This window comes from Hemitrygon akajei, chromosome 2, assembly GCF_048418815.1.
Source record: "Hemitrygon akajei chromosome 2, sHemAka1.3, whole genome shotgun sequence".
Taxonomy (NCBI): domain Eukaryota; kingdom Metazoa; phylum Chordata; class Chondrichthyes; order Myliobatiformes; family Dasyatidae; genus Hemitrygon; species Hemitrygon akajei.
Window position 1 is genome coordinate 130498659 of NC_133125.1, and position 26087 is coordinate 130524745.

Sequence of the window (26087 nt, forward strand, 5' to 3'; positions counted from 1 at the left end):
ATTGGATGCTGTTTCCCTGCACAAGATTTGGGAAATTGGAGTGCTAAGAGCACAGAATGGAGACCCTAATGGTTGTGGCAGGGCTGGTGACAGGCGGTTATTCCATTTGTCCATCTTACAACATGAATAGCTTCTGAACGCTGGTAGTTAAGGATGTAAGCACAGCTGACATTTGTGAGATTTCCCCTATTATGTCAAAAGTGGAACAGTTACACGAGCCAGGGTAAACTTCCTGGCAGAGGAGTGCTCTCAGAAATTGGTTTTTATTTTCAGTAATTCTTTGAAGACTATGTGACTCTTTGTTGCAGTCAAATGACTGTGATTTAAAACAAGAAGACTGATTTGCAAGCTGTGGAAATAATTAATGGTCCCGTTGGAGACACCAGAGAGACAGCAGATGATGGAAATCTGGAGCAGCATACAAAACGCTGGAATGCTCAGCTAGCAAAGGAGATGGGCAATGGACATTTAGGGTTGAGATCCTCCATCTGGATTGTCTTGACCTGAAACATAGGGTGTCGTTTCCCTCCACTTTGACTCACCTCAGTGACTCAGGAGAAAGCTTTCTGGTCCTCGCTGTCTGGAGACAAGTTACAATGGTACAAACCAATCACTCTGCAATAACAAGCAGCGGAAAACTTACTTGCGAGCTTGTTGACGTACAGTCAGCTCTTGATAAAAATGTCGAGTCGTTAGTGTGAGAACCTCTTACACATTTGCATGACTTCAGAAGGTGGATCAGTCTGTAGAGGAGGTCTGGCAAGCCACAGTAATCTGTCATCGAGCTGGTAAGAATGGAACCACGGGGTCAGCCATCACCTACCCTTTAACCTGTACCGTCTGTCATCCTAGCTAAAAGTCCACATTGGTCGTTGTTAAAATGTAGTTCGTTCTTTGTTACACTAATTTCTTCCTCTACGACTCACACATCTTTCCTTCCTCTCAACACTGGTTAAGTATGCACCCTCACCTAGTCCTTAATATCATTTGCACAGCCACTTACTACTAATGCTCTAAAGCAGCACACTGTATACCTTCAGTAACCAATAGACACCCAGCTGACGGGCCCACACTCGTGAGCCATGCCCCGTGTATCTGAGCGTGCTTTTCCCTTTCCTGTTTCAGTGATGCTGAGGGGAGGAGACGGGCTTTCTCTGGATGCAGCACAGATTCACTGAGCACAGCGGGGACGCTCCTCACTCCGCGTCGCATCTCCTGGCGCCAGCGGATCTTCTTACGCGTTGCCTCGCCAATGAACAAGTCTCCAGCCGCCATGCAGCAGAAGGGGACGTTGGAAGGTACAGCATTTACCACAGTTGTAACTAATCGAAGAGTTGTAGTGACATAACCAGATCCTTTGGTCACCAAATCCATGCTAAACCATTGACTACCCTTTCACATTAAACTTAGTTTTTAATGATCACACATTTTCGTCCATCCCCCAGAATCTGCCACTCTCCTACTCCGCTCTTTGACTAGTTGAGTTCTACCAGCATTCTGTTTCTCGTTCCACTCTTTACCCTCTCCAATCTGATCATTATTAATGATATTATTGAGATATAACATGGAATAGCCCCTTTCAGCCATGCTGTCCAACAGTCCCCCAATTTAATCCTAGCCTAATCATGGCACAATTTACAATTACCAATTAACCTATCAACTGGTACGTCTTTGGACTGTGGGAGGAAACTGGAGCCGTCGGAGGAAACACATGTGGTCATGGAGAGAAGATACAAACTCCTTACAGGCAGCAGTGGGAATTGAACCTGGGTTGCTGGTACTGTAAAGCATTGTGCTAACCACTATACTACTGTGCCACCCCTCATGACCTTGTATGCCTCAGTCTATTATCCCCTTGACATTCTCTCCCCCAGCTCCTCAATTCTATCCTTGCTCCAGAATCATTCCAGTTAAACTTCACAACATCCTGCATATCTTTTCTAACGTATGTCACTGGAAATTGGATGCAATACTTCGGCTGTGCACTCCCTACAAGCACAAAGTTCGAATGTTGACAGAGGTAGTGCTTTTACTTCATTCTCCATGTATCATGGTGTAGAAGGAGGCTATTTGGTCCATCAGGTTCCTGCTCACAATCACACCCCTCCACCAATTCCCCCTGTAACCTATTGTCCTCACATTCTGATTAACACCCTCCGTGTTCTACCAGTCACCTACACACTAGGGACAATTTACAGAGCACCCAGAGAGCACCATGCATCACAGAGAGAACATACCAACTCCACACAGGTCCAGATTGAACCTGAGTCACAGCTTTACCAACCGCACCACTGTGCATTGTACTGCATGTGTGGATGCCGAATTATGAACCGTACTGGGGCAAGTTCCTCTCCAGTGAAGAAGCACGATGGAGAGTCTCTCACCTTTATTAGTTTTGACTTGATCCTTGAGATGCAAGTCTCTGCTCTCATTGCCTCGGGCTGGATGCTTGGCCTAAGGTTGGGTTTTCTTTCTCACCAGGTCACCTTGAAGGCAGAGAGTTGCCACCCCTGTCCCCGCTTGTGCCTGCTGTGGAGGAGGACCCCATGGCTTCTCTGCTGGTGACCGATGACGTGCCTGATGGGGAGACGAGAAAGCGTTCGCCAGAGGAGCTCCGGCATATGTGGCGAAAGGCCATCTACCAGCAGATCCTGCTGCTCCGGATGGAAAAGGAAAATCAAAGGCTGGAAGGTGTGTTCCGTTAGAAATTTAAAATGCATTTTTCATGGGCTTTATAGTACCCCTTATGGGCACAAACCTTAGTGATTCTGCAGATGCTGGACATTTTGAACAATGCACAAAAATCTGGAGAAATTTAGCAGGTCAGACAGCATCTCTGGAGGGGAATGACCAAATAAGCATCTAAGATCAAGACCCTTCATCAGGACTGGAAAAGAAGGGGGCAGAATCCAGAACAAGAAGGTGGGGGGGGGGGGGGGGAAGAGTATGTGAGAGACCAGGCGGGAGGTGTAGTGATGCCCTCCCTGTACCCCTCATTGTTGTGTACGCAACTATCAGGACCCCCTCAGGCTCCTCCTATCCAAGGAAAACAGATCTATTTGATCCATTTTCCAGATCTCTCCAAGGTTTGTGGAGATTGATCACCCATAGCTCCCTGGAGAACATGGTCTGTGCTTTGATTAGAATTACAAACTAAAATAGGGGGTGTCTTTGACAGTGATGAAATCAAAAAATATAGGGGGGGGGGATCGTAATCATAGAGGAGAAATGTGTATGCATACCCTTCATGACTTTATACCCCTTTATGAGATCATCTCTCCATTTCCTATTCTCCAAAGGGAGAAGTCCTTGCTGGGAATGGCAAGTAGAGCTTAATTCAGATACATGGGCAGTGTTGCATTTTAGAAAGTCAAATCAAGGCTGGGTCCTGAGAAGTGCTGCTGAACAGAGCAATCTGGGAGTACAAATGCACTTTTCCCTAAAAGTGAAGGCACAGGTAGACAGGATGGTGAGGAAGTCTTTTAGCTAATGCTGGTCTTCATTAGTCAGGGCACTGAGTATAAAGTTGGGAGGTTATTCTGTGGCTGTACAGGATACTAGTGAGGCCACACTTCGAGAATTGTGTCAAGCTTGGTTGCCTTCCATAGGAAGGATGTTATTTAATTGAACTGGATAGAGTGCAGAAAAGATTTATAAGCATGCTGCCAGGTCTCGAGTGACTGGGTTACAGGGCAAGGTTATAGATAGGCTAGGATGTTTTTCCTTGGAATTTAGAAGCCTGCAAGGGGAATTTAAAATCATGAGAGGATTGGATTGGGTGAAGACACTCAGTCTTTTCAAAGGTTTGAAAGGTACATTTAATGTCAGAGAAATGTATACAATATACATCCTGAAATGCTTTTTTCTTTGCAACCATCCACAAAAACAGAGGAGTGCCCCCAAAGAATGAATGACAGTTAAATGTGAGAACCCCACAGCCACCCCTCACCCAGCTCCCCTCCCCCACCACACGTAACTGGGAGCAAGCAATGATCCCCCCCCCCCCCACCAGCAAAAAAAACGCATCAGCACCCACCACCAAGCCCTCAAGTGTGAGCAAAGCAACAGCAAAGACAACAAATTGCAGTACTTCAAAGACTAATTGTTCACCCGGTATTTGACGAGGAGGCGGATATGATAGGGTCTTTTAAGAGAGTCCTGGATAGGTGCATAGATCTTAGAAAAATAGAGGGCTATGGGTAACCCTAGTAATTTCTAAAGTAAGTGCATGTTCGGCACAGCATTGTGGGCCGAAGGGCCTATATTGTGCGGAAGGTTTTCTATGTTTCTATACCACAGGCTCTCTCTCTCTAAGGGAGAAAGAGGTGTCTCCGTTTCACAGTGAGAGGGGAGACATAACAGATAACTCGCTGGTTAACGATGTTAAAAGTCAGTTGCTTTGCTTTTTCCGAGCTCTGTGCCCAAAGATCTCGGCTCTGTGAGCACACAGCCTTAGATCTTCCATCTCCCACGACACACCGATCTCCTGCCTGGACACCGACTTCTGATCCCCCCCCTGTCTTCAGAGCCACGAGATCTTGGCCCTCCGAAGGCGAGCTGAACTCTTGGGCTGTGCCCTTGGCGTGCCGAACTACGACCAGTCGTGAAACCCTGAGAGCGGGTCCCATTCCTGCAAAGAACCATAGCGTCTAACTCCAGGTCAGGGTCTTCAAAAGAATCCCGAAAGGGAAAAATAGAGATATTAAAGATGGGAATACAGCCAGAGAAGGGGATCTAAAAACCAGAAGGCATAGGTTTCAGGTGAGAGGTGAAAGATTTAAAAGGAACCTGAGGGGTAACTTCCTCACATAGATGGTGGCACCTATATGGGATGGGCTGCCAGCGAAGGTAGGTGCAATAACAAACGAGAGTTGGACAGGTATGTGGATGGGAATGGTTTAGAAGGATATGGGTTAAATGTGGCCAAGTAGAACTAGCTTAGTTGGGCATCTTGATCAGCATGGAGAAGATGGGCAGAAAGCAGCAGGTCGGGTTCTTGTTCCCTGTGGCAGATTAGTGTCCAGGTGCCAACAGCTATGCCACAAGCTGCTGCTGGATCTGACTGTTTAGTTTTAATTGTCATTTTCTTAGTTATTTCACAATTAACTATCTGCTTGTTTCTTAAGTAGCCTTTATACATATAACAGATCGATATGTCTCTAATGGTAGACTTCTTAAAGAACCTTGGATTTAAACACTGGAATCCAACACTGCTGAGGAGAGGGAGGAGAGAATAAAGTTTCACTGGTCCCAGTACATATCTACCTGGTCTGTTCGTGAACCTATTAAGAGCATAATTCATGGGATTTCCCCATTTCATAATGGAGACGTGAGCCTGCAGATGCTGGAATCTGAAGCAGACATACAATCTGCTGGAGGAACTTTGCAGGTCAAGCAGGTTCTATGCAGGCAAAGGAATTGTGGACATTTTAAGTCTGGGCCAATTATGCATGTTTAATTTATTACTGGGAGAAGTGTTGAAGCATGAGAGAGAGAATAAAATCTGTTCACTAGGTAGGACACTTGAAGTAGGAGGTCACTTGTTGACATCACATTCAGGAACTATACAAGTGATCTGTTATCTAGAGAGAACCTCCTGGCCTTAATGTTGTGCTGCTGTGTGGTTGCTGAATTACTGATTTGATGGATCTTGTGTCAAATGTAAACTTACAGCAAGCAGGGATGAACTTCAAACCAGGAAAGTGAAACTGGACTACGAGGAATTTGCGCTTTGCCAGAAAGAATTTTTTGCGGTTTGGGACAAATTGCTGAGCACCCCAGGAAGGGCAAAGGTCAAGGTTGACATGGAGAAGGTTCACACGGCACTCAGTCAAGGTCAGTGCATGATTGCCAAACTGTATTTCCTTACCAGGTGGTCTCCCTTTAGCTGTCAACAGTTATTGTTTTCATAGACTCAATAAGAATTGTTGGAAAAGTAACTAATAGAAGAAATATTCCTTGGATTGTCACATTTAAAATATCTGTCAACCAATTTTCAATCCATACCAGCATATTAGAATTCAATTTGGGCAATAACTGCTTACATGACATTTTATCAATGGAAATACACTACCTCCACTGGTTCTCCCTTATTTACTGTACAGCCACATTCTGAGAAAACTCTAGTAGATTTTTACTTTTGACAAGTATTTCTTTTGCATATACAGTGCCTTGCAAAAGTACTCAGCCCCCAACCCTTTGTTCCCATAAATATTATAATCAGGGATTTTGATCAATTTAAGTGAGATTATAAAAAAATTTTTGAATCACATGCTCCTTTTTTCACAGGTGAGCCCCCAAAACAGGGATAATTATAAAGTATGTAAAAAACTAAAAATTCAATATCTGGAATGACAGCAGTTCAAAACTATTCCTGCAGATGCTGTGGATCAAAGAATATGTACACAACACTGGAAGAACTCAGCAGGTCAGGCAGCATCCGTGAAAAAAGAGTAGCCAACGTTTCGGGCCGAGACCCTTCATCAGGAATGGGGGGAAGAGAGGGCCGAAGCCCAGTAATAGAGATAGGGGAGTGGGTAGGGCCTAGAGGCGCCAGGTTGAAAACCAATCAGAGGAAAGATAAAGTGGGGAGGGGGAGGGGATAAACATGAAAGAACTGTAGAGATAAAGAAGCAGAAAGTTGAAAGGGGAGAGAGGCAGAGAGGGACCTGGGATAGGGGAAGGGGAAGGGGGGGGGGGGAGGGAATTACTGGAAATTGGAGAATTCAATGTTCATACCACCAGGCTGGAGGCTACCCAGACGGTAGATGAGGTGTTGCTCCTCCAACCTGAGTATGTCCCTCTCATTCCCATCTAGATAGGTCCCTTTCATTCCCATCTAGATATGTCCATACATGGCCTCCTCTACTGCCATGATGAGGCCAAACTCAGGTTGGAGGAGCAACACCTCATCTACCATCTGGGTAGCCTCCAGCCTGGTGGTATGAACATTGAATTCTCCAATTTCCAGTAATTCCCTCCCCCTCCCCCTTCCCCTATCCCAGGTCCCTCTCTGCCTCTCTCCCCTTTCAACTTTCTGCTTCTTTATCTCTACAGTTCTTTCATGCTTATCCCCTCCCCTCCCCCCTTAATCTTTCCTCTGATTGGTTTTCCACCTGGCGCCTCTAGGCCCTATCCGCTCCCTTATCTCTATTACTGGGCTTTGGCCCTCTCTTCCCCCCCCATTCTTGATGAAGGGTCTCGGCCCGAAACGTTGGCTACTTTTTTCTCATGGATGCTGCCTGACCTGCTGAGTTCTTCCAGCGTTGTGTATGTATTCTTCAAAACTATTCCTCCCCTTTTGCTCTGTACTTAGTTGAACCACATCTCGCAGTTACTACAACAGGTTGTGTCTTTGGATAAGTCTCTATCAGCTTTGCACAATGTGATGGAGCAGGATTTGCCCATTCTTCCTTGCAAAATTGCTCAAGCTTTGCCAGGTTAGTTGGGGAGCGGCAGTGGACAGCAATCTTCAGATCTTGCCAGAGATGTTCGATTGGTTTAAGGTCAGGACCCTGACTGGGCCACTCAAGGACATCAATTTCTTTCATTTGAAGCTACTCCATGGTTGCTTTGGGTCATTGTCCTGCTGAAGGACGAACTTCCTTCCCAGTTTAATGGTAGAGGCTAGCAGGATTTTATCCCAATATCTCTCTGTATTTAGCAGTATTCATCTTCCCATCAGTCCTGACCAATTGTCCAGTCCCTGCTGCTGAACAGCATCCCCATAGCATAATGCTACCTCAACCATACTTTACAGTAGGGATGATGTTGCCTGGTTGATGTGCAGTATTAGATTTACACCACATATACCAAGAATTTCCAATATAGTCTCATCCAACCAGAAGACGTTCTTCCACATCTTTATAGGATCTTGCAGGTGATGCTTTGCAAAGTCTTTATAGTCAAAGATATGCTTTTTTTTTTTAGCCAGGGCTTCTTCCTTGCCACTCTTCCATACATACCCTTTTTGTGCAAGGCCTTGGAGATGGTGAAGCCACATCATCTCCAGTTACAGCCACTGACTTCTGCAGTTCACTCAGAGTGACTGTTGGCATCACAGTAGCCTCTCTTACAAATGCCATTCTTGTCTGATGATTAAGTTTGGAGGGTTGGCTTGATCTAGGCAGTAGGTAACATACATTAATGCACCTGAGGAAAGTTAGCATAGTAATTACAAAGGGAATGAATACATTTTCAGCCTCACTATTTTGGTTTTTAATTTTTAATAAAATGTTGACAGCTTTTTGAATTTTTCTTTTGAAGATGATGTGCAGTGTTTTATAGATTAGCTCAAAAAATCCTGCTTCAATATATTTGAGACAGTAAAGTGTGAAAATAGTTGTGGGGCTGAATACTTCTTCAAAGCACTGTATTTGTGCTTATTTGTCTAATCCTGTTAATGTTTTCTAAGTATCCAGTCACATTCTTTGTAATGGACTCTAGCATTTCCCAGACTACAGAAGTTAGGTTCATCAGCCTGTGATTCCTCTTTTCTTTTTGCCCTGTTTTTAAAAAAGTTGTGCAGTTACATTTGTCACCCTTGCAGCCTGCAAGGTCATTCCATACTCTACCACAATTTGGAAGATGACAATCAACACAGTCGCTCTTGCCGTGGTTATTCTGGGCTGCGGTTTATCAGGCTCTGGGTGATAATTGACTTTCAACCTGCTTTTATCAGCTTGTTAATATTCGCTTCCTTTAATTCCTTTTTTTCTCATATGACTGTTGGTTTCCTACCATTTCTGGGAATTCATTTATGTTTCTAATTATAAACTCTGGTTTCTGACAACTAGGGAGCAATATTTGTCTTCATTAATCATTTTATTTTACATCCTTAAAAAGGCTTTTATAATCCAGTTTTATGTTCCCTGCAGGTTTACTCTCACACCAGTGGTCCCTCTAATCTGTAATGACCAGTGTGTGCAAAGAATCTTGTGCTCTGCAATTTTTTGCCCAGTGACAGTGACGTGTACACACCGAATTCTTAAGTGGAAGTCAACCTGAAGCTGTTCTAAGGACAATAAACTATCAAGTCCAGTTTGTTGTTCATTGCTTAAAAGAAATAAAGTAACTGTCAATAAGAACTTTGATCTCCTCTGGGTTTGATAATTTTCACTCTGTTTCATGAAGCCATTCCACTTTAAGTGAAGGAGGCAGAGCTGGGTGGGGGAGCAGAGTTGAGTGGATTTGAAGGAGTACAAGTTTACAGTTGAGGGGGAAGGTGGGTGGATTGGGGGGGGGGATGAAGTGAGGAGGTGGGAGGTTGTAGGTGGGAGAGGTAAAGAGCTGAAGAAGAATGAAAGTAGAGAAGCTGGTGGTTGTGGAAGAAAGAGAAGGAGGAAGGGGCTCAGAGGGAGGTGAGGAGAAGAGGTGAGACGGTAACCAGAATTGAGAATGGAAAATAAGAGAAGGAGGGAGGAAGTTAGAAAAATCGATGTTTATCCTATCTGGTTGGAATATAAGGTGTTACTCCTCCACCCTGAGTTTGACCTCACCATGGTGGTAGAGGAGACCTCGGACAAACATATTAGAATGGGAATGGGAAGTCGAATTGAAGTGGATGATAGAACTGAGATTGGTGCTGCTAAGTTGCCTTCCTTGTCATAACTGCTTTGCTTATTCAGGAACAGCACCTTTCTATTGGTTTTTTCACTATTTTTAGATATATTTCCTTCTTTCCACTCATTTCATGGCCTTATTACAATTTTGCTCTAATAAAATAACTTAATGAAGCATCAGAAGTGTCTTTCAAGACTACAAATATAAGCCTCTTTGTTCAACATTTCTGGTAGCTTCCTCTGTGAATTTAAACTCTTCAAGCTCAGGGAGTCAGCTGACTGAATCCATGCCCACTCCAGATACTAAAGTTGGTGCCATTCCTTCCCTCTTTCCCTGTGGTCCTGCACAATTCCCCTTGGAAGTTACCAGTAGGTTCTGCTTCCCTCACTGTTGCAGGCAGTGAGTTGTAACTCCTAATTATTTTCAAAGTAAAATTGTTTTCTCACACACTTGTCTAGTGTTTTAAATCTGTGTCCCTTTGTTTTTGCACAGTTGCTAATGGGAACAGCTTCCCTCTACCCTGTCTATATTTGTTACATTCTTCAGTACAATTGTGATCACACCCCAGTACACATTTGCAATGAAATTTATACCTTAAATTTTTGAGTACTTAGAACAAACCGTAGAACAATACAACACAGGAATTATCCTGTCTCTGCCAACTGTAATGCCAGTTTTAAACAATCCTGGCTGCCTGCACATGGTCTACATCCTTCTATTGTTTTCCTGTTCATTTCCTGTTTAAATGCTTCATGAATTTTACAATCACTTGTCATCTGTTTGGCATTTGTGACAAGTGAATGTCTTACAGTTTAAGCGACCTGATAGCTGTGAGTTGTCGTCGGTGGTGTGAGGTATCTGAACACCAGTACTCAGTGCGACAGTCTGACTTTAAGGAAGATGTCTCTGTCCCTAGGGGTTCCGAAGTGTCGTAGGGGAGAGGTTTGGCAGTTCCTCGCTGAGCAGTATCGATTGAGACACCGGCTGGCAGAGAAGCAGCAGCCAGGAGATATCTCATACAAGGAGCTCCTGAAACAACTGACCACCCAGCAGCACGCTATCTTGGTGGACCTTGGTAAGAGAAATGATTCTGGTTGTGTGAGCCGCACGGTGCACCAATTCATCTGTAGCAAGGTAAAGCCTGAAGATGAATTAGCTGAGTGAAAAAATGATGAATGTGTTATCTACTCATTAAACAACATTAGTCCGTCAATTGCAGCTAGCCCTCCTTATCCGCGGGTTCCACATGCGCGGATTCAACCAACCGCAGATCAGGAAACCCCAGAAGTTCTCTCTCCAGCACTCGTTGTTTAAGCATGTACAGACTATTTTTCTTGTCATTATTCCCTAAACAATACAGTATAACAACCATTTACATAGCATTTACATTGTATTAGGTATTATAAGTAATCCAGAAATGACTTAAAAGTACAGGCAGTCCCTGGGTTATGAATGAGTTCCATTCCTGAGTTCATCTTTAAGTCAGATTTGAAGTCAGAACAGGTACATCCAATATTATTTAGCGTCAGTTAGTCAAACGTTTTTCTTAGTATATAGTACATATTTTACCTTTCTATGCATAATAAAACACTAAAGAAACATACATATTTCAATAATTAAACCACTGCGTTGCTTAGTAATAATTGTAGCTTTCATCGGGGCAGGGCCTTTCACATGGTCCATTAAAATTGTTCCGATCGTTGACCGACTGTAGCCTAACACTTTTCCAATGACCGATGGCGTTTCACCTCTTTCCGATCGCTTTATTATTTCCATCTTATTTTCCATCGTGATCGTGATTATTTTCGTGAACAGAAACACTGCGGATTCAGAGCTGTGCTGCCGGGTCCTAATGTCCACCGCACTGAGACAGGTTAAATAAGGGACTTGAGCATCCGCGTCTTTTGGTATCAGCGGGGGGGTCTCAAAACCAATCCCCTGTGGATAAGGAGGGCCAACTGTATTTTACACTGCAGTAGTCCTTTTAATATGCAGTACTATTTGAGGCCAGTAGATGGCAAGCTTACACGTTACGTTGTTAACTTTGGCATTCATTAGTGATGAAGCTTCATTCTCTCCTCTTTGGCTGTCTCCCACCACAGTATTTTCTCTTTTATATATTTCTATTCCAGTAAAATTATTTCATATATTTTTCTTTAGTTATTTTCTTCTTCCCAGTTTCTTTTGCTCAGATTGCTGTGTGGTAATTAACTTGTCTCCTGGATATATCTAATGGTTTCTGCCCCCCCGTAGTGCTCAGATCTGACACCACATACCGTCATTCTGCCTCCTGCCAGGCCTGTCGCTTGTGTTCCTTTGCATTATTCTTGACTTCAGTTATAGGACATTTAGCACCCCACTGCTATGCTAAAGAAAGAAAAAGGGTTATATTTGGTCAGCTTATTTCAAGAGTTCGCAGAGCACTTCTGAGCCAATTAAAAACTTCTAATGTGTACTTGCTATGGTGGCAGGTGAACGGCCTGTTTAGTCACAATGAGATGTCAGAAATGGCTAGGTTATAGAATTTTACTGATTTAAATCAGAAGAATTCTAGAATTATTCAATATGGTCATCTGTAGAGAGAGAAGCTGAATTAACATTTTGGATTCATTCTTTTTTTTCATCAAAAATGTGTACAATGTTGGTTCACTTGTGCTCATCGTTGGTGATATTTATTTATTTAGTTAGGTAGTTAGTTAGTGAAGCAATGCGGAATAGGCCCTATCGGTCCAATCAGCTACTCCACCAGCAAACGCTACCACCCACCCCCCCCCAACCGTGATATAACCCTAGCCTAATCGCAGGAAAATTTACAATGCCAAATAACCTACTAACCAGTACAGCTTTAGACTGTGGGAGAAAACAGATCACTTGGAGGAAACCCACTCATTCCATGGTGAGGACATACAAACCCCTTACAGATGACGTTGGAATTGAACTCCGAACTCCGACGTCCTGAGCTGTATGGCATTCGGCCAGCCGCCACCTTCTCCTGGTGCCTACAGTGGAACATCATCTTAGGGTTGTGTATGGTGACCCATGTGTATCACTGCCTACATATATCCCTTTCCTGAGCTCATTAGAAGTCTGTGATTCAGATGGAGCATCATCCCCATTTGGCTACCTGTAGAAATTCATCCTGGTAGGATATCGACTCAAAAGGGCTTGTGTTCCCTTGGCACTGATCAAAGTTCAAAGTAAATTGTATCATCAAAGCACTCCCTCACTGTTTAAGTGTCGTGGTCAGATGTCCTCCTTGGGACTGGAACCCACAGAATTCTGACTTGGATGCAAGACAAAAGCAGGCTGACTGGTGGCTGCTCACATGACAGCCTTTGGTCGTACCCGGCTCCTGTGACCAATGTTGTATCATGTTACTTGGTTTTGCACTTCTACTGGTGTGCCTGGTAGGATGTCAACTCAAAAGGGCTTGTGTTCCCTTGGCAGTGATCAAAGTTCAAAGTAAATTTATTATCAAATGTCATCATATACAACATTAAGATTCTATAGAATATTAACTATAACAGAATCAATGAAAGGCCACCCAATTAGGGCAGTCAACCAGAGTGCAGAAGACAACAAACTGTTGCAACTGCAAAAAGAAGAAACGGTAATAATAAATAAATAAGTAATAAATATCAAGAACATGAGAGTGAAGAGTCCTTGAAACTGAGTCCATTGGTTGTGAGAACATTTCAGTTTGTGGCAAGTGAAGTTGAGTGAAGTTATTCCCTTTGGTTCAGGAGCCTGATGTTTGATGGACAGTAATTGTTCCTGACTGAGGTCCATGAACTTTATAAGGATTGGATAAGGTGGAAGAAGTTTCTTCATGGGGAAATTATCTGAAACATAGAGGCAGGCTGTTCAATTTCTTAAACATGTATGAAGTGATGTAGAAAATGCATTCTGAGATGAGAATTCATATTGCTAATTGGTTTAAGAGAAATGATGCTAGAGATAGAATGAATGCAAAGGCAAAAGTTAGAAGATAAAATGGTGCCTCTGAAAAATGCATTACTTTTATACATAAGATAAGGAAATTCCTTAGATAGCCTACATAATTAAAACAATTGCATCACATGGGTAATGTGCTAATACTTAACCAATGAAAGATGAGAAAGGTGATAAACCATTAGTTTAGCTGCTATACCGTTTTCTGCCCGTGAGTAGGTATGAACCACCACATACTGTGAAAAATACATAAATTTGTTAATAAGCACAAATCTTGTAAAAATATTATTTTATATGATATCCTTACATATAAGAGTATCTCAGCACAGATTAACAAGCCGTTATTGGGAATGGTGACCATGAACTCATCAGGTTGTCATTAAAGCATATTTGGCTCACTAGTATTTTGAAGGAGGGAACTCTGCCATCTTTGCCCTGTCTGACCTCTATGTGACTCTAGGATTGATGTTTTCTGGCTGTCTGATACAGCTCACTTCATGAGTGATTGGAAATAGGTGGTAAATGCTGAGCAACAAAGTGAGTGAGCCAAGCAGAAACTGGGAGGAAAGGGATTGTTAATCTTTTGGCTTGGAGCGAGGTCGGAGATGGTGATTGGCAAGGGGGAGTAGTAAGAAAAGAATCTGAAGTGATTAGTGGAATGAGGAGAGCGTGAGATGAATGGCAGGTTGTGCCAAGAAGGGGACGGGAATGGGGGTGGAGTTGAGGGACAGTGGCTGGTCAATTGTGTGTGTGTGGTGTGTGGAATAGCAGATCACACAGGGTGACATGAAGGGAATATGAAGATAGGAGACAGCTGCTGGAGCGAGATAAGCAGGAACACAAAATGCTACTCGGGCAGGAAAGAGAAGTAAGAAATGAGAATGGAAACCATTATGGTAGTAAATGCTGACCTCAACTCTGATACCCACATGTTGAAAAAGAACAATATTAATAATTTATTAATAATATTAATATAATATTAATAAACTAATAAATATTATTAATAAAATAACAATAATTATATTAATAATTTCATATTTTGTGCAAACGGTTACATTTTCAATATGAAAATAAGACAGAAACAAAAAGTGCTGGGAGTGTAAGCAAACCTTTCTTCCATTGTGTGTGTGCTCTTACAGGACGAACGTTTCCGACGCATGCATACTTCTCGGCACAATTAGGAGCTGGGCAACTCTCACTGTTTAATCTCCTCAAGGCCTACTCATTGCTGGACAAGGAGGTGGGCTACTGTCAGGGCATCAGTTTCATTGCTGGTGTCCTCCTTCTGCACACAAGTGAGGAGCAAGCCTTCGAAATGCTGAAGTTCCTAATGTACGACCTAGGCTTCCGTAAGCAGTACAGGCCTGACATGATGTCACTGCAGGTACAGTGCAAGTTCCTTCACCAGTGATTATTGATGTGGTTCCAAAAGATGCTGACTTGGAGCAATGGAGTTTTCTCAGAGTAGGGTTCATGATCATTTACTTGACTTCCAGTTGGAAAATCGACTTCCTTTTATGCAAGATTGCTGCGTTTCACTTAATGTTATTGGACCTGTGACCCAGTCCTGGCTTCACTCACAGAATAAGACCATAGAATGTAGGAACAGAATTAGGCCCTTTTGGCCCATTGAGTCTTCTTTACCATTTTATCATGGCTAATCCATTTTCCCTCTCAGCTCCAATCCCCTGCCTTCTCCCCTTATCCCTTTGTTAGATTGGTAGATTTTTGGACAGGAAATGACAAAGGATCTAAGGTATTACTGGAAAAGGGTGCTGTTCGATCAAATATGATCTCAAGTAAGGTATGATGGAACAGGTTCAAAGAGACAATGGTGTGCTCTTGTCCCTGTCCTCTCCTATCAGATTCTTTCTTTCTGGCACTTTGTCTCGTCCACCTATCATCTTATGGCTTCTGACATAATTTCCTTTGACCTCATCTACCTACACTGTCCCTTTCAAATGGACTCACCTATCACCTGCCAGTTTGTGTTCCTCCCACCCTTTTTTTTCTGGCTTCTGCCCCCTTCCTTTCCAGTCCTGATGAAGGGTCTCAGCAAGAAATGTTGACTCTTTATTTCCCTCCACTGGTGCTGTCAGCCCCGTTGAGTTCATCCAGCATTATGTGTGTGTTGCTCCAGATTTCCAGCATCTGCAGAATCCCTTGTGTGTCTGCATTAAATCTGTACAGTTTTACCTCTGGCCACTCTTGGGCACAAGGAGTAACAAACAAAAGGTGAAGGAACTCAGCCGGGCAGGCAGCATCTGTCCTGGGAAATGGATTGTCGGCGTTCGTGTCGATACCCTTCCTCTGGACTGAAAGCTAGAGGGAAGATGGCTGGTTTATAGAGGCAAGGGGAAGGGATGGGGCAAGAGCCAGCGTGTGAATGCTGGATCCAGGTGAGGAGGTATAATGGGCAGGTGGAAGAGGGGAGCAAGTGACAGAGGCTGGGAGGTGAGAAAGGGCCAAAAATGATAGGAAACAATGGAGGGGAGGGTAGAGCATAGAACCATATGGGGGAGGTGGGGAGGGCAGATGGGAACACTCGGGGGAGGGGGCAGTGGGAGGAGTGTGGAGGTGATGGGCAAATGGAGTGGAGGGAGGAAGGGTAAGAAGGTGTTGGTGATTGGGGGGGGGGGGGTGGGTGTAGCGGGAGGAGGAAGAGGATAGTCCAAAAACATACGGTTATGCAGAACACAGATCATTACAACCATCCTGGACCTGAGAAAGGAAGATCAACCTCTGAAACATAATTCACAAAATGTGTCTGCTTGGAAATCTTTTTGATGATTAAATGGAGGAAGCTTTTAAGGACATTTTGTGATAAATGAATTATTCTTCTGGCCATTTTCACTTCTGTTCCTAACCAATCATATGCCTTCAGCTCAGTCTGAACCTCTGTGAAAGTGAACAGAGCCACACTGAGGTACACATAGGTATTGACCATTAATTCTTCCCCCGTGAAAACTCCATTATCATGGGCGTGATGTGAAAAGAGACCCATAATAATGGAGTTTTCAGGCAGCAAGCCTATTTGGGGTTTGGTTGAACTGTGAAGATGGGGGAATGTTTAGGATCGCTGTGTCATATACTTTGTGTCTCACTATTTATTGCATCTGATTTACCAGAAATCACTCCCACATTTCTTTTGAATAACTTCAGCTATGCTTTGACAACCCATGAGGTTTGAGGATAATTGTGTTATAAGCTGCTCTGTACAGTATCATTGTATTTGAGCAAAGTCATTCCTTCAGCATTCAGACTTCCACTAAAGACAAGATTTGAAACTCAAGGACAGAAATAAAAGAACACCAATGCACACTCAGTGGTTACTTCATTAGGAACCTCCTACACCTAACGAAGAGGCCAGTGAGTCAATGTTCATGGTCTTCTGCTGTTGTAGCCCATCCACTTCAAGGTTTGATGTGCTGTGCATTCAGAGATGCTCTTCTGCATGCTACTGTTGTAATGCGTGGTTATTTGAGTTACTGTTGTCTTCCTGTCAGCGTGAACCAGTCTGGCCACTTTCCTCTCTCATTAACAAGGCGCTTTCACCCACATAACTTACCACTCACTGGAGTTTTGTTTTGTTTGTTTTTGTACCATTCTCTGTAAACTCTAGAAACCGTTGTATGTGAAAATCCAGGGAGATCAACAGTTTCTGAGATACTCAACTTCCCCTCTTCTGGCACCATTAATCACTCCACTGTCAAAGTGTCTTAGATCGGGTTTCTTCTTCATTCTTATTTTTGGTCTGAACAACAACTGAACCTCTTGACCGTGTCTGCATTCTTTCATACGTTATTTGCTGCCACAAGTTTGGCTGATTAGATATTTGCATTAACGAGCAGGTACACTAAATAAAGTGGCCACTGAGTGTACATACAAACTTCCAGACGAGAAGTGTTCTGTTTCTACAGAACAATTTTAGAAGTGTCGAAGAATTCCTCTCACGTTAAAGTTCCTTATATTTTTCATTGAAGAAAAGTGATTTTCAGAATTAAAACAATAATCCCGTATTAGTTAAGATATTGAACATGATACCAGTACAACACACACAAAATGCTGGAGGAACTCAGTAGGCCAGGCAGCATCTTTGGAAAAGGGTACAGTCAGCATTTCAGGATGAGACCCTTCAGCAGGATGGCAGAGCAATTTATTTGACCCACCTGTTGTAGTTCAGCATTTTACTAAAGGGTATTCAGTGAATGAAAAGAGTATAACATGTGTAATACACACAAATTGCTGGAGACACACAGTCAAGTGCATGAAAGAAGAATGGAGGAGTATGCAAATAAAAAGCATTAGATTGATCTTGGGGTAGGTTAAAAGGCTGGCACTACATCATGGGTGAAAGCCTATACTGTGCTGCACAGTGTATTCTGTGTTCCAGGTCAGCAAGTCAGGCAGCATCTATAGAGAGAAATAAATAGTAGCATTTCGGGCCAAAACCCTGACGTGTCTCAGCCTGAAACGTTGACTGTTTATTCCCTTCGATAGATGCCGCCAGGTTTGCTGAGGTCCTCTAGCATTTTCTGTGTGTTGCTCAGGATTTCCAGCAACAGTAGAACAGCTTGTGTCTGGAGTATTACTTGTATCATTATCTTCCTTCCTGCTTCTTCTTGTATTGTCACACTACTGTATGGAGACACTCAGACAAGGAAAGTGGCATCAAAAGCACGCACCATAAGTCTACCCACCGTTTCTCTGATTTTGCTGGGGTCACAGTATTATGGTACTACCAGACTGGAATTGAGATCTTCGGAATACAGGAGACTAGGTGGAGATTGATTGATGTCAGTAAAATTATAAGACTGGACTAGAAGGGCTTAGATCAGCCGGTAAAGGTGCTGGTAACTAGGATACGTTGACACAAGTTATGATTGGAAGGAATAGGAAAGAGTTGAGGAAACATTTCTTTTTGTTCAGAATGATTGGGGTCTGGAGCTCTCTGCTTGAGAAGGTATTGGGAGGCAGAAAGTCCCAGGACATTTGGAAAATGTCTGGATGAGCACCGGAAGACCGTTAGCCTACTTGATCTAAATCATCCCATTGTTTTGGTTGGCACAAACAGCCAGAATGGCATTCAACTATATTATCCCAGCGTTCTGTGTGTGAGAGTGGTCTGCGTAAACAGGCTGCGGTACATCTGGGGAGAACCTACTGAAATGGCCGTGTTCTTTGTTCAGATCCAAATGTATCAGCTGTCGAGGCTGCTGCATGACTACCACCGGGACCTGTACATCCATCTGGAGGAAAATGAGGTCAGCCCTAGTCTCTATGCTGCTCCATGGTTTCTCACGTTCTTCGCCTCACAGTTCCCACTGGGATTTGTTGCTAGGGTTTTCGGTAAGTGACATCTTCAGGTTCTGATCTCCAAAGCGGACAAGAAACAGCTTGTACCGCCCATGGGAAAGGCACTGAATCTATTCGTTGATATCAGGCAGGCTTGGATGAAAAAGGATCTGTGTAACCGATCAGGCTCATTTTCCGTGGGAGTTTGTCTCGGGCTGTGAAGCAAACATGGGAGTACAGCTGGCCGTTTCTGGGACCGGCGCCGCAGTGGTGCAGCACCAGGGGCCCAGGTTTGACCCTGATGTCCAGTGCCGTCTGTATGCAGAGTTTGCTCAGGTTTCTCCAAAGTCCCAAAGACGTGCGGCTTGCTAGGTTAATCGGCCTCAGTAAGTTGCCCCATGTGTGTCGGTGCATGGTGGAATTCATGGGAAGATAATGGAACATGGGTGAATAAAATGGGATTAATATAGGGCCCAAAGGCCTGTTTTCCAAGCTGTATGGAACAGTGACAATGACTGTAGCTGATATCAATCCTTTTAAGCAATTTTCACGTCTATTAAGATAGTGATCATAAAACTGATTCTGATTCTTAATGCTCTAGTGTCCCAAATCTCTCTCAGCATCACGTCATGGTTATCAATGTCAACAATGAGTGAAAATTCCTTCTAAAACCTGTCTTTCCCAAGGAAAACAACATTCAGAAGGTTTTTGGAATAATAAGAGCAAGGGTGCGATTTAGGAATTGTATGAACTATCAATGAAGCCACAGTTCCAGTAGCTACACTGCAGAAAAGAAGCGATTGCACCGGAGACAGTGCTGAGATTGGCAAGGATGTTGTCAGGGCCACAGAGTTATAGTTATAGGGAAAGGCTAACTAGACTGGCATTGTTTCTTTTGGATCACAGGAGGCTATGGAACCATATAGTATATGGAATGTGCTGCTAGAAGACATGAAGGTGGGTATAATTCTAATGCTTAAAAGACATTTTAACAGGTTCATAGATAGGAAAGGTTCAGAGTGATATGGGCCACATATAGGCAAATTGGACTAGCTTAGATAGGCATCTGGGTCAGCAAAGGCAAGATGGACTGAAGGGTCTGTTCCTCGCTTATAGACAGTATGTTACACTAACTTCCAATTCCCTAAAATGCAGGCTCACTTTTAACATTTAAGAAAAACTTGGACAAGTATATGGATGAGAGGGGTATGGAGGATATGGTCTAGGTGCAGGTCAGTGGGACTAGGCAGAAAAATGGTTCGGCACAGCCAAGAAGGGCCAAAAGGCCTGTTTCTGTGCTGTATTTCTATAGTTCTATGGTTCTATTGCTATTAAGTGGCAAGGCCACACAGAGGCACTATTGAGCCATTTGAGTTCAAATTTAGCTGTGTAAGGTATCCTGAAATTTGACTATATTGATCTCTCTGCAAAGCAGTAAGTAACATTTGGGATTTTCGTCAGAGTGACTCCCCAGTCACTGTCACCTCTCACCGCTCACCGTAGACATCCTCAGCTGAAGTAGGTCCCTCAGCATGAACTCTCTCTCTAGGAAGTGGTTCTGAACGGATTGGCAAGGATTGGGATTGGTATTGGAATTGGTTTGTTATTGCCACATGTACCAAGATACAGTGAAAAGCTTGTCTTGCATATTATTTATACAGATCCAATCATTACACAGAGCACTGAGCGAGAATAAGGCAAAACAATAACAATTCTGAATAAAGTGTAAAAGCTGCCAAAAAGGTATATTGCAGGTAAAGGATAAAATAAAAGATGATAGCAAGGTAGATTGTGAGGCCTAGAGCCCTTCTTATCATGAAAGAGGTCCTTTCAGGTGTCCGATATCAGTGGGGCAAAAGCTATCCTTGACCTTGGTTCTGAATCTTCTGCTTGATGAGAGAGGGGAGAAGAGTGGGTGGGGTGTTTGATTTACTGAAGCAGCGAGAAGCTTAGGCAGAGTCTGGAGAGGGGAGGCCAGCTCCTGTGACCATTCTGCCCATCTATAGCCACCAGGCTGAAATACGCAGTCATAAATGTCCAAGAAATAATAACAGAAAATGCTAGAAATTCTCAGCCGATCAATCAGATATGAAGCGCTAACTCTGCCTCACTCTCCGCAGATGCTTACTGACCCGCAGAGTGGTTTCAGCACTTCCCGTTTATTTCAGATTTCCAGCTTATGCAGCGATTTGCTTGTCAAAACATGTTTCAATAGCTTGAATGTTTGTGGATGTCACTAACATACTATTTAGAAACTTGCAATATTTTATAAATTATCAGAATCAGGGTTATTATCACTGACCTATTTCATGAAATTAGTTGTTCTGCAGCACTATAAAACACAACAAAGAATTAAATGTATTTAAGTTAATTGAATTAAACCATTGAACCTTTATAATTGCTGCTTTCCCTCACAGTTTTTCCTCTTGTTGAAATTAATGGAGCAGTTGTCCCCCGGTCCAGAGGCAGATATTGCAGCAGATCTAGTGGGTAACCATGCAGACCCCAATCCCCCACCAGGGTGCAGTGACACTGTCAGTACCATCCACTGTGCAGAGGGGTAGGACTTCCACGCTCACACTTGCCTTAATTGGAGTCTTGAACTTGTTCACAACCAAGAGGCCAAACGTAGGTGTTACGACATGCTGAGTTCTCAGCAAAAGATTGACAATTGACGTTGAATCACTGATAGATTTTGACATTATCAAGACATTCTCTGCCGTTGAAGTTATAATTGCAATGGACGGCTGATAGCCCTACAGGTCTAAGTGTCTTGTGCAGAATGAACTTCCCTATGGTAGTGAGTCCCTCTCCCACAACTGGCAATTTAAACAAAGGAGCCTTTTCTGTGTGGCAGTCCATAGGAAAGAATTTAGCAATTTAGTCCATATCGGGTTTGCTCCACCACTTAATCATGGCTAATTTTATTTCAACCCCATTCTTGCACTTTATCAATCAAAAACCTATCCAGTTTTGCCTTAAATATACCCACTGCCCTCTGAAATTCACCAGGCTGAAGATCTTCATACTCACCTCCGTTCCATTCTGAGGCTACGCTCTCTGATCGCCGAGTCCCTTACTAATGAAATCCATGCCTTTCAGTATTTGGTAGTTGTCAATGAGATCGTCCCTCATCCTTCTGAACTCCATCAAGTACAAAGTCAAAGCCATCAAACACTATTAATAATAGTAAGTTATGATCACATCCAAGAGCTAAGAGCAAGATCATGAGAAACAGCCATTTGTTTGTACCCAAATAAAATGCAGGGTGTTATAATCAGATAATTGTTTCTGAAATGTGGACTGAAGGATTCGTACCATAAAACCAGAATTAGAATCAAGTTTACTATCACTGACTTAAGCTGTGTACTTTGCTGTTCTGTGGCAGAAGCACATTGTAATAAATAATAATAAAAAGCTATGACTTATAATAAGACATGTATATAATATATAAAATTAAATAAGTCGTCCTAAAAGAGCAAAAAAAAATCAGAAAAAAGGGCAAAAAGGAGTGGTGAGGTAGTGTTCACTGGTTCAGTGTCCACTCCAAAATCTGTTGGCAGAGGGGACAAAGCTGTTCCTGAAACATTGAGTGTGTGTCCTCGTGTTTCTGTACCTCCTTCTTGATGGTTTCCAGTGAGAAGAGGGCGTGTCCTGGCTGATGGGGGTCCTTGATGATGGATGTAGCCATTGCTCTTTGAAGCTTTCCTGGATGCTGAGAGGCTAGTGCCCACGGTGTATCTGGCCGAGCTTACAACTTTCTGCAGTTTTTTCTTGATCCTGTGCAGTGGCCTCTCCATACAAGGCGATGATGCAGCCAGCTGGAATGCTCTCCACATAACATCTATAGAAATTTGCGAGAGTGAAATCAACTCTCCTCAAACTCCGAATGAAATATAGCCATTGTCGTGCCTTCTTTGTAATTGCATCAGTGTGCTGGACCCATGATAGATCTTTCAAGACGTTGACACCCAGGAACTTAAAACTGCTCACCCTTGGCACTGCTGATCCCTCGATGAGGACTGGTGTGTGTTCCCTTGACTTTTCTTTCCTGAAGCCCACAATCAAATCCTTGGCCTCACTGATGCTGAGTGTGACCATGGGACATAGGAGCAGAGTTAGGCTATTTGGCTCATTGAGTTTATTCCATCATTTTTTCCCGGTTGATTTCTTTATTATTATTCAAGCTTGTATTAAATTTCCAACTCTCCCCTTTATGAGATAGCTTCATTCACCTCAGTTTTGAACTGATTCCAAACCCTATGGGCTCACTTTCAAGGACTCTGCAACTCACGTTCTCAGTGTTATTTATTTTCTTACTTGCTTATTTTCTTATTTGCACATTGGTTGTTTGTCAGTCTTTGTGCGTAGGTTTTCTTTGATTCTATTGTATTTCTCTGTTCTACTGTTAATGCCAAGTTCATTGAGAAAGTAATGTGAAATTTCATTGTCTTGTCCATACTGCCGCCACTGGGCTATAAACGTGCAGGAGCAGTGTGTGGTTAAGTGCCTTACTCAAGGACACACACGCTGCCTCGGCTGAGGTTTGAACTAACGACCTTCAGATCGCCAGCCCAAAGGCTTAACCACCTGGCCATGGCCAACACAAGTTCAAGCTCATATCATTAGGCTTTGGTCAGCAGAGAACAACCCCACCCCATGGCTCAGCTAGAAGATGAAGCTCTCTGATGCTGAGATCCTTCTGTATTTATCAGGAAGGGCAGGCATATTGCCATTGCAGTATTTCTATCTGGCAAAAGCAACCCCTGCAGCTCTGCACTAGACATTTAATGAGGGAAGCAAGGCAGGAGTTAGGTGTTTTCATCTCCGGAGAAGGACTTGGACTCACAGCTTCCTAATCTGGAGCTGAAATTACTTCCAACTGAGCCGTGTCTGTTCAAGTTTAAAGAGGTACCTGTTGTTCAGTCTTGTGGGTGAGCCAATGAGTGAGATTGCTCATCAAAGCTTTAAAATATGAACCTTAGCTTTCCCCATTTCTTGGCCATTATCTTCCCTCTCCTCGGCAAATCCATAACAGAGAAAGTTGGAAACATCATACAAGCTTGAACGCAGATGTTGGATTTGTTTTTGCTATTGGAAAACGCTGAGTACTTAGTAGCAAGATATATAACTTAAACACAAGAGATTCTGCAGATGCTGGAGATCTCGAGCAACACCCTAAAAAAAACTGGATGAACTTGGCATGCCAGGCAGCATCTATGGATGGGAATAAATGGTCGACATTTTGAGCCGAGACCCTTCATCCTGACAGAAGACCTGAAACATCGATTGTTTATTCACGTCTATAGATGCTGCTTGGCCTGCTGAGTTCCTCTGGCAATTTTGTGTGTGTTGTAGCAACCTGACTATTGTTTTTGAGCTAATCTTGGTTTGCTCATTAGTGATAGAAATCAGAACAGGGTAAGCCATTCTGACAGAGGCTCCACCCCTTCATACAAGTGTGGCTGGTGCCTGCTCCTCCTTTGGGGGTATGTGACAGGTTTTAGTGCACACATACAGAGCTCTGAAGTATCCGTGCTTCTGATAGTGTAGACTTATAGTAAGCTGCCACACAACTGTGGGAATGTACCTTAACTCGTCTGGGCAATTGCCCAAGGTGGCAGACTGACATTCAAGATCTCAGCTCCTGGGCACTTGCAAGCTCTGGCCCATTGCCGACTAGTTTACAATGTTATGTTGGAGAATTCTTAACAGCAGTGCCTGAGCGACAAGTGGATTGTGTTGATGAATAATACTGTTGGAAAGCCAGAACAGCTAAATAGTGTGGAGTTTTCTTCATTCAGCAGACGGCTATAGTAAATGATTTCTGTAGGATCTGCTTGCATGAACTGGCTTGTCTGGCATCCTAAGGTTCATAGTTTTGTCATGTAGTATTTAATAAAAGGACAAACAAGTTAAACAAGAGATTTTGCTGATGCCGGAAAACCAGAGTAACCCACATAAAGTGCTGGGGGAGCACGGCAGGACAGGCAGCAGCTATGGAGGGGAATAAACAGTTGATGATTGGGGCTGAGACTCTTCATCAGGACTGGAAGTGAAGGGAAGGCAGACAGAATAAGAAGGTGAGGGGAGGGGAATGAGGGCAGGATAGAAGGAGATAAGTGGAGCCAGATGGGTGGAGGGGAGGGATGAAGTAAGAAGCTGTGAGGTAGTAGGTGGGAAAGGTAAAAGGCTGAAGAAGAAGGAATCTGATAGGAGAGAAGAGTGGATCATGGGGGAAAGAAGAGGAGGAGGAAGGGGGAAAGCAAGAGAAAATCTGCACAGCTAGAAACCCAAGCCACACCCACAACATGGTGGAGGATATCAGGAGGAATTTAGCAGGCCAGACCGTGTTTATGGAAGAAAGTAAACAGTTGATGTTTCAGGCCGAGACACTTCATTGGCACTTTCCTGGTCAACCCGTTCTGGTTTTCTGCCTGCTCTGGATCTTTACATTGCTAACTGCTGACGAGGCATCAACCATCCTGTTGAAGGGCCTCGATCCAAAATGTCAACTGTTTACCATTTTCCATAGATGCGGCCTGGCGTGCAGAGTTCCTCCAGCAGTTTGTGTGTGGTGTTGGGAGGAGGAGGGACACCAGAGGGAGGTGAAAGGCAGCTGAGGAGAAGAGAGAAGGATAAGGTTGGAGTAATTAAAAGAAGTAGGAGAAATTGATATTCATGTCATCAGGTTGGAGGCTACCCAAGCGAAATATGGTGTTGCATCGCAAACCTGAGAGTGAGAATAAATGGCTTCTATAGGATCTCCTGCAGGGACAGGCTTGTCCTGGGTTAAATCCTAATATTTTATAGCATTGTCATGTATTATTTAATTCAAAGACAAATTTTAATATAGTCCTATAGTTCTTTTAAAGTTTTGACTTACAAGAGAATATGTAGGAGTTTTAACTTGATGTGAAATGTTCTGACTAACACGAGGACTTTTGGTCTCTCTTCTCTCTTCCAAAACAAAACAGATATAATGTTTCTCCAAGGGACTGAAGTGATATTTAAGGTGGCCCTCAGTCTGCTGAGCAGTCATGAAGCATTAATTCTGCAGTGTGACAGTTTCGAGAGCATTGTCGAATTTGTGAAGACCACCATTCCGAATCTGAGTCATTCGCAGATGGAGAAGACTATTACCCAGGTACTGCCAAGATTAGTTAGCACAAAAACCAGTGGCAGGACTCACATTGCTGAGACCTTCCTGATAATTTTAGAGGGCTAGATACAAAGAGAAACTGTAATAAGTCTGCAGATAACACAAACATCTATGTGAC

At 43.3% G+C, this 26087-nt stretch overlaps 1 protein-coding gene across 3 annotated transcripts in view; it reads left to right on the forward strand.

Annotated features, from left to right (window-relative positions):
• tbc1d4 (TBC1 domain family, member 4) overlaps positions 1-26087 on the forward strand; it is a 286904-nt gene that overhangs the window by 249062 nt on the left and 11755 nt on the right. For all 3 annotated transcript variants that reach the window (XM_073027970.1, XM_073027976.1, XM_073027981.1), the window contains 7 exons: positions 1126-1298; positions 2482-2691; positions 5674-5835; positions 10478-10636; positions 14652-14896; positions 18702-18861; positions 25785-25954. In XM_073027970.1, coding sequence (XP_072884071.1) covers positions 1126-1298; positions 2482-2691; positions 5674-5835; positions 10478-10636; positions 14652-14896; positions 18702-18861; positions 25785-25954 — 1279 coding nt within the window. The remainder of the gene's footprint in view (positions 1-1125; positions 1299-2481; positions 2692-5673; positions 5836-10477; positions 10637-14651; positions 14897-18701; positions 18862-25784; positions 25955-26087) is intronic.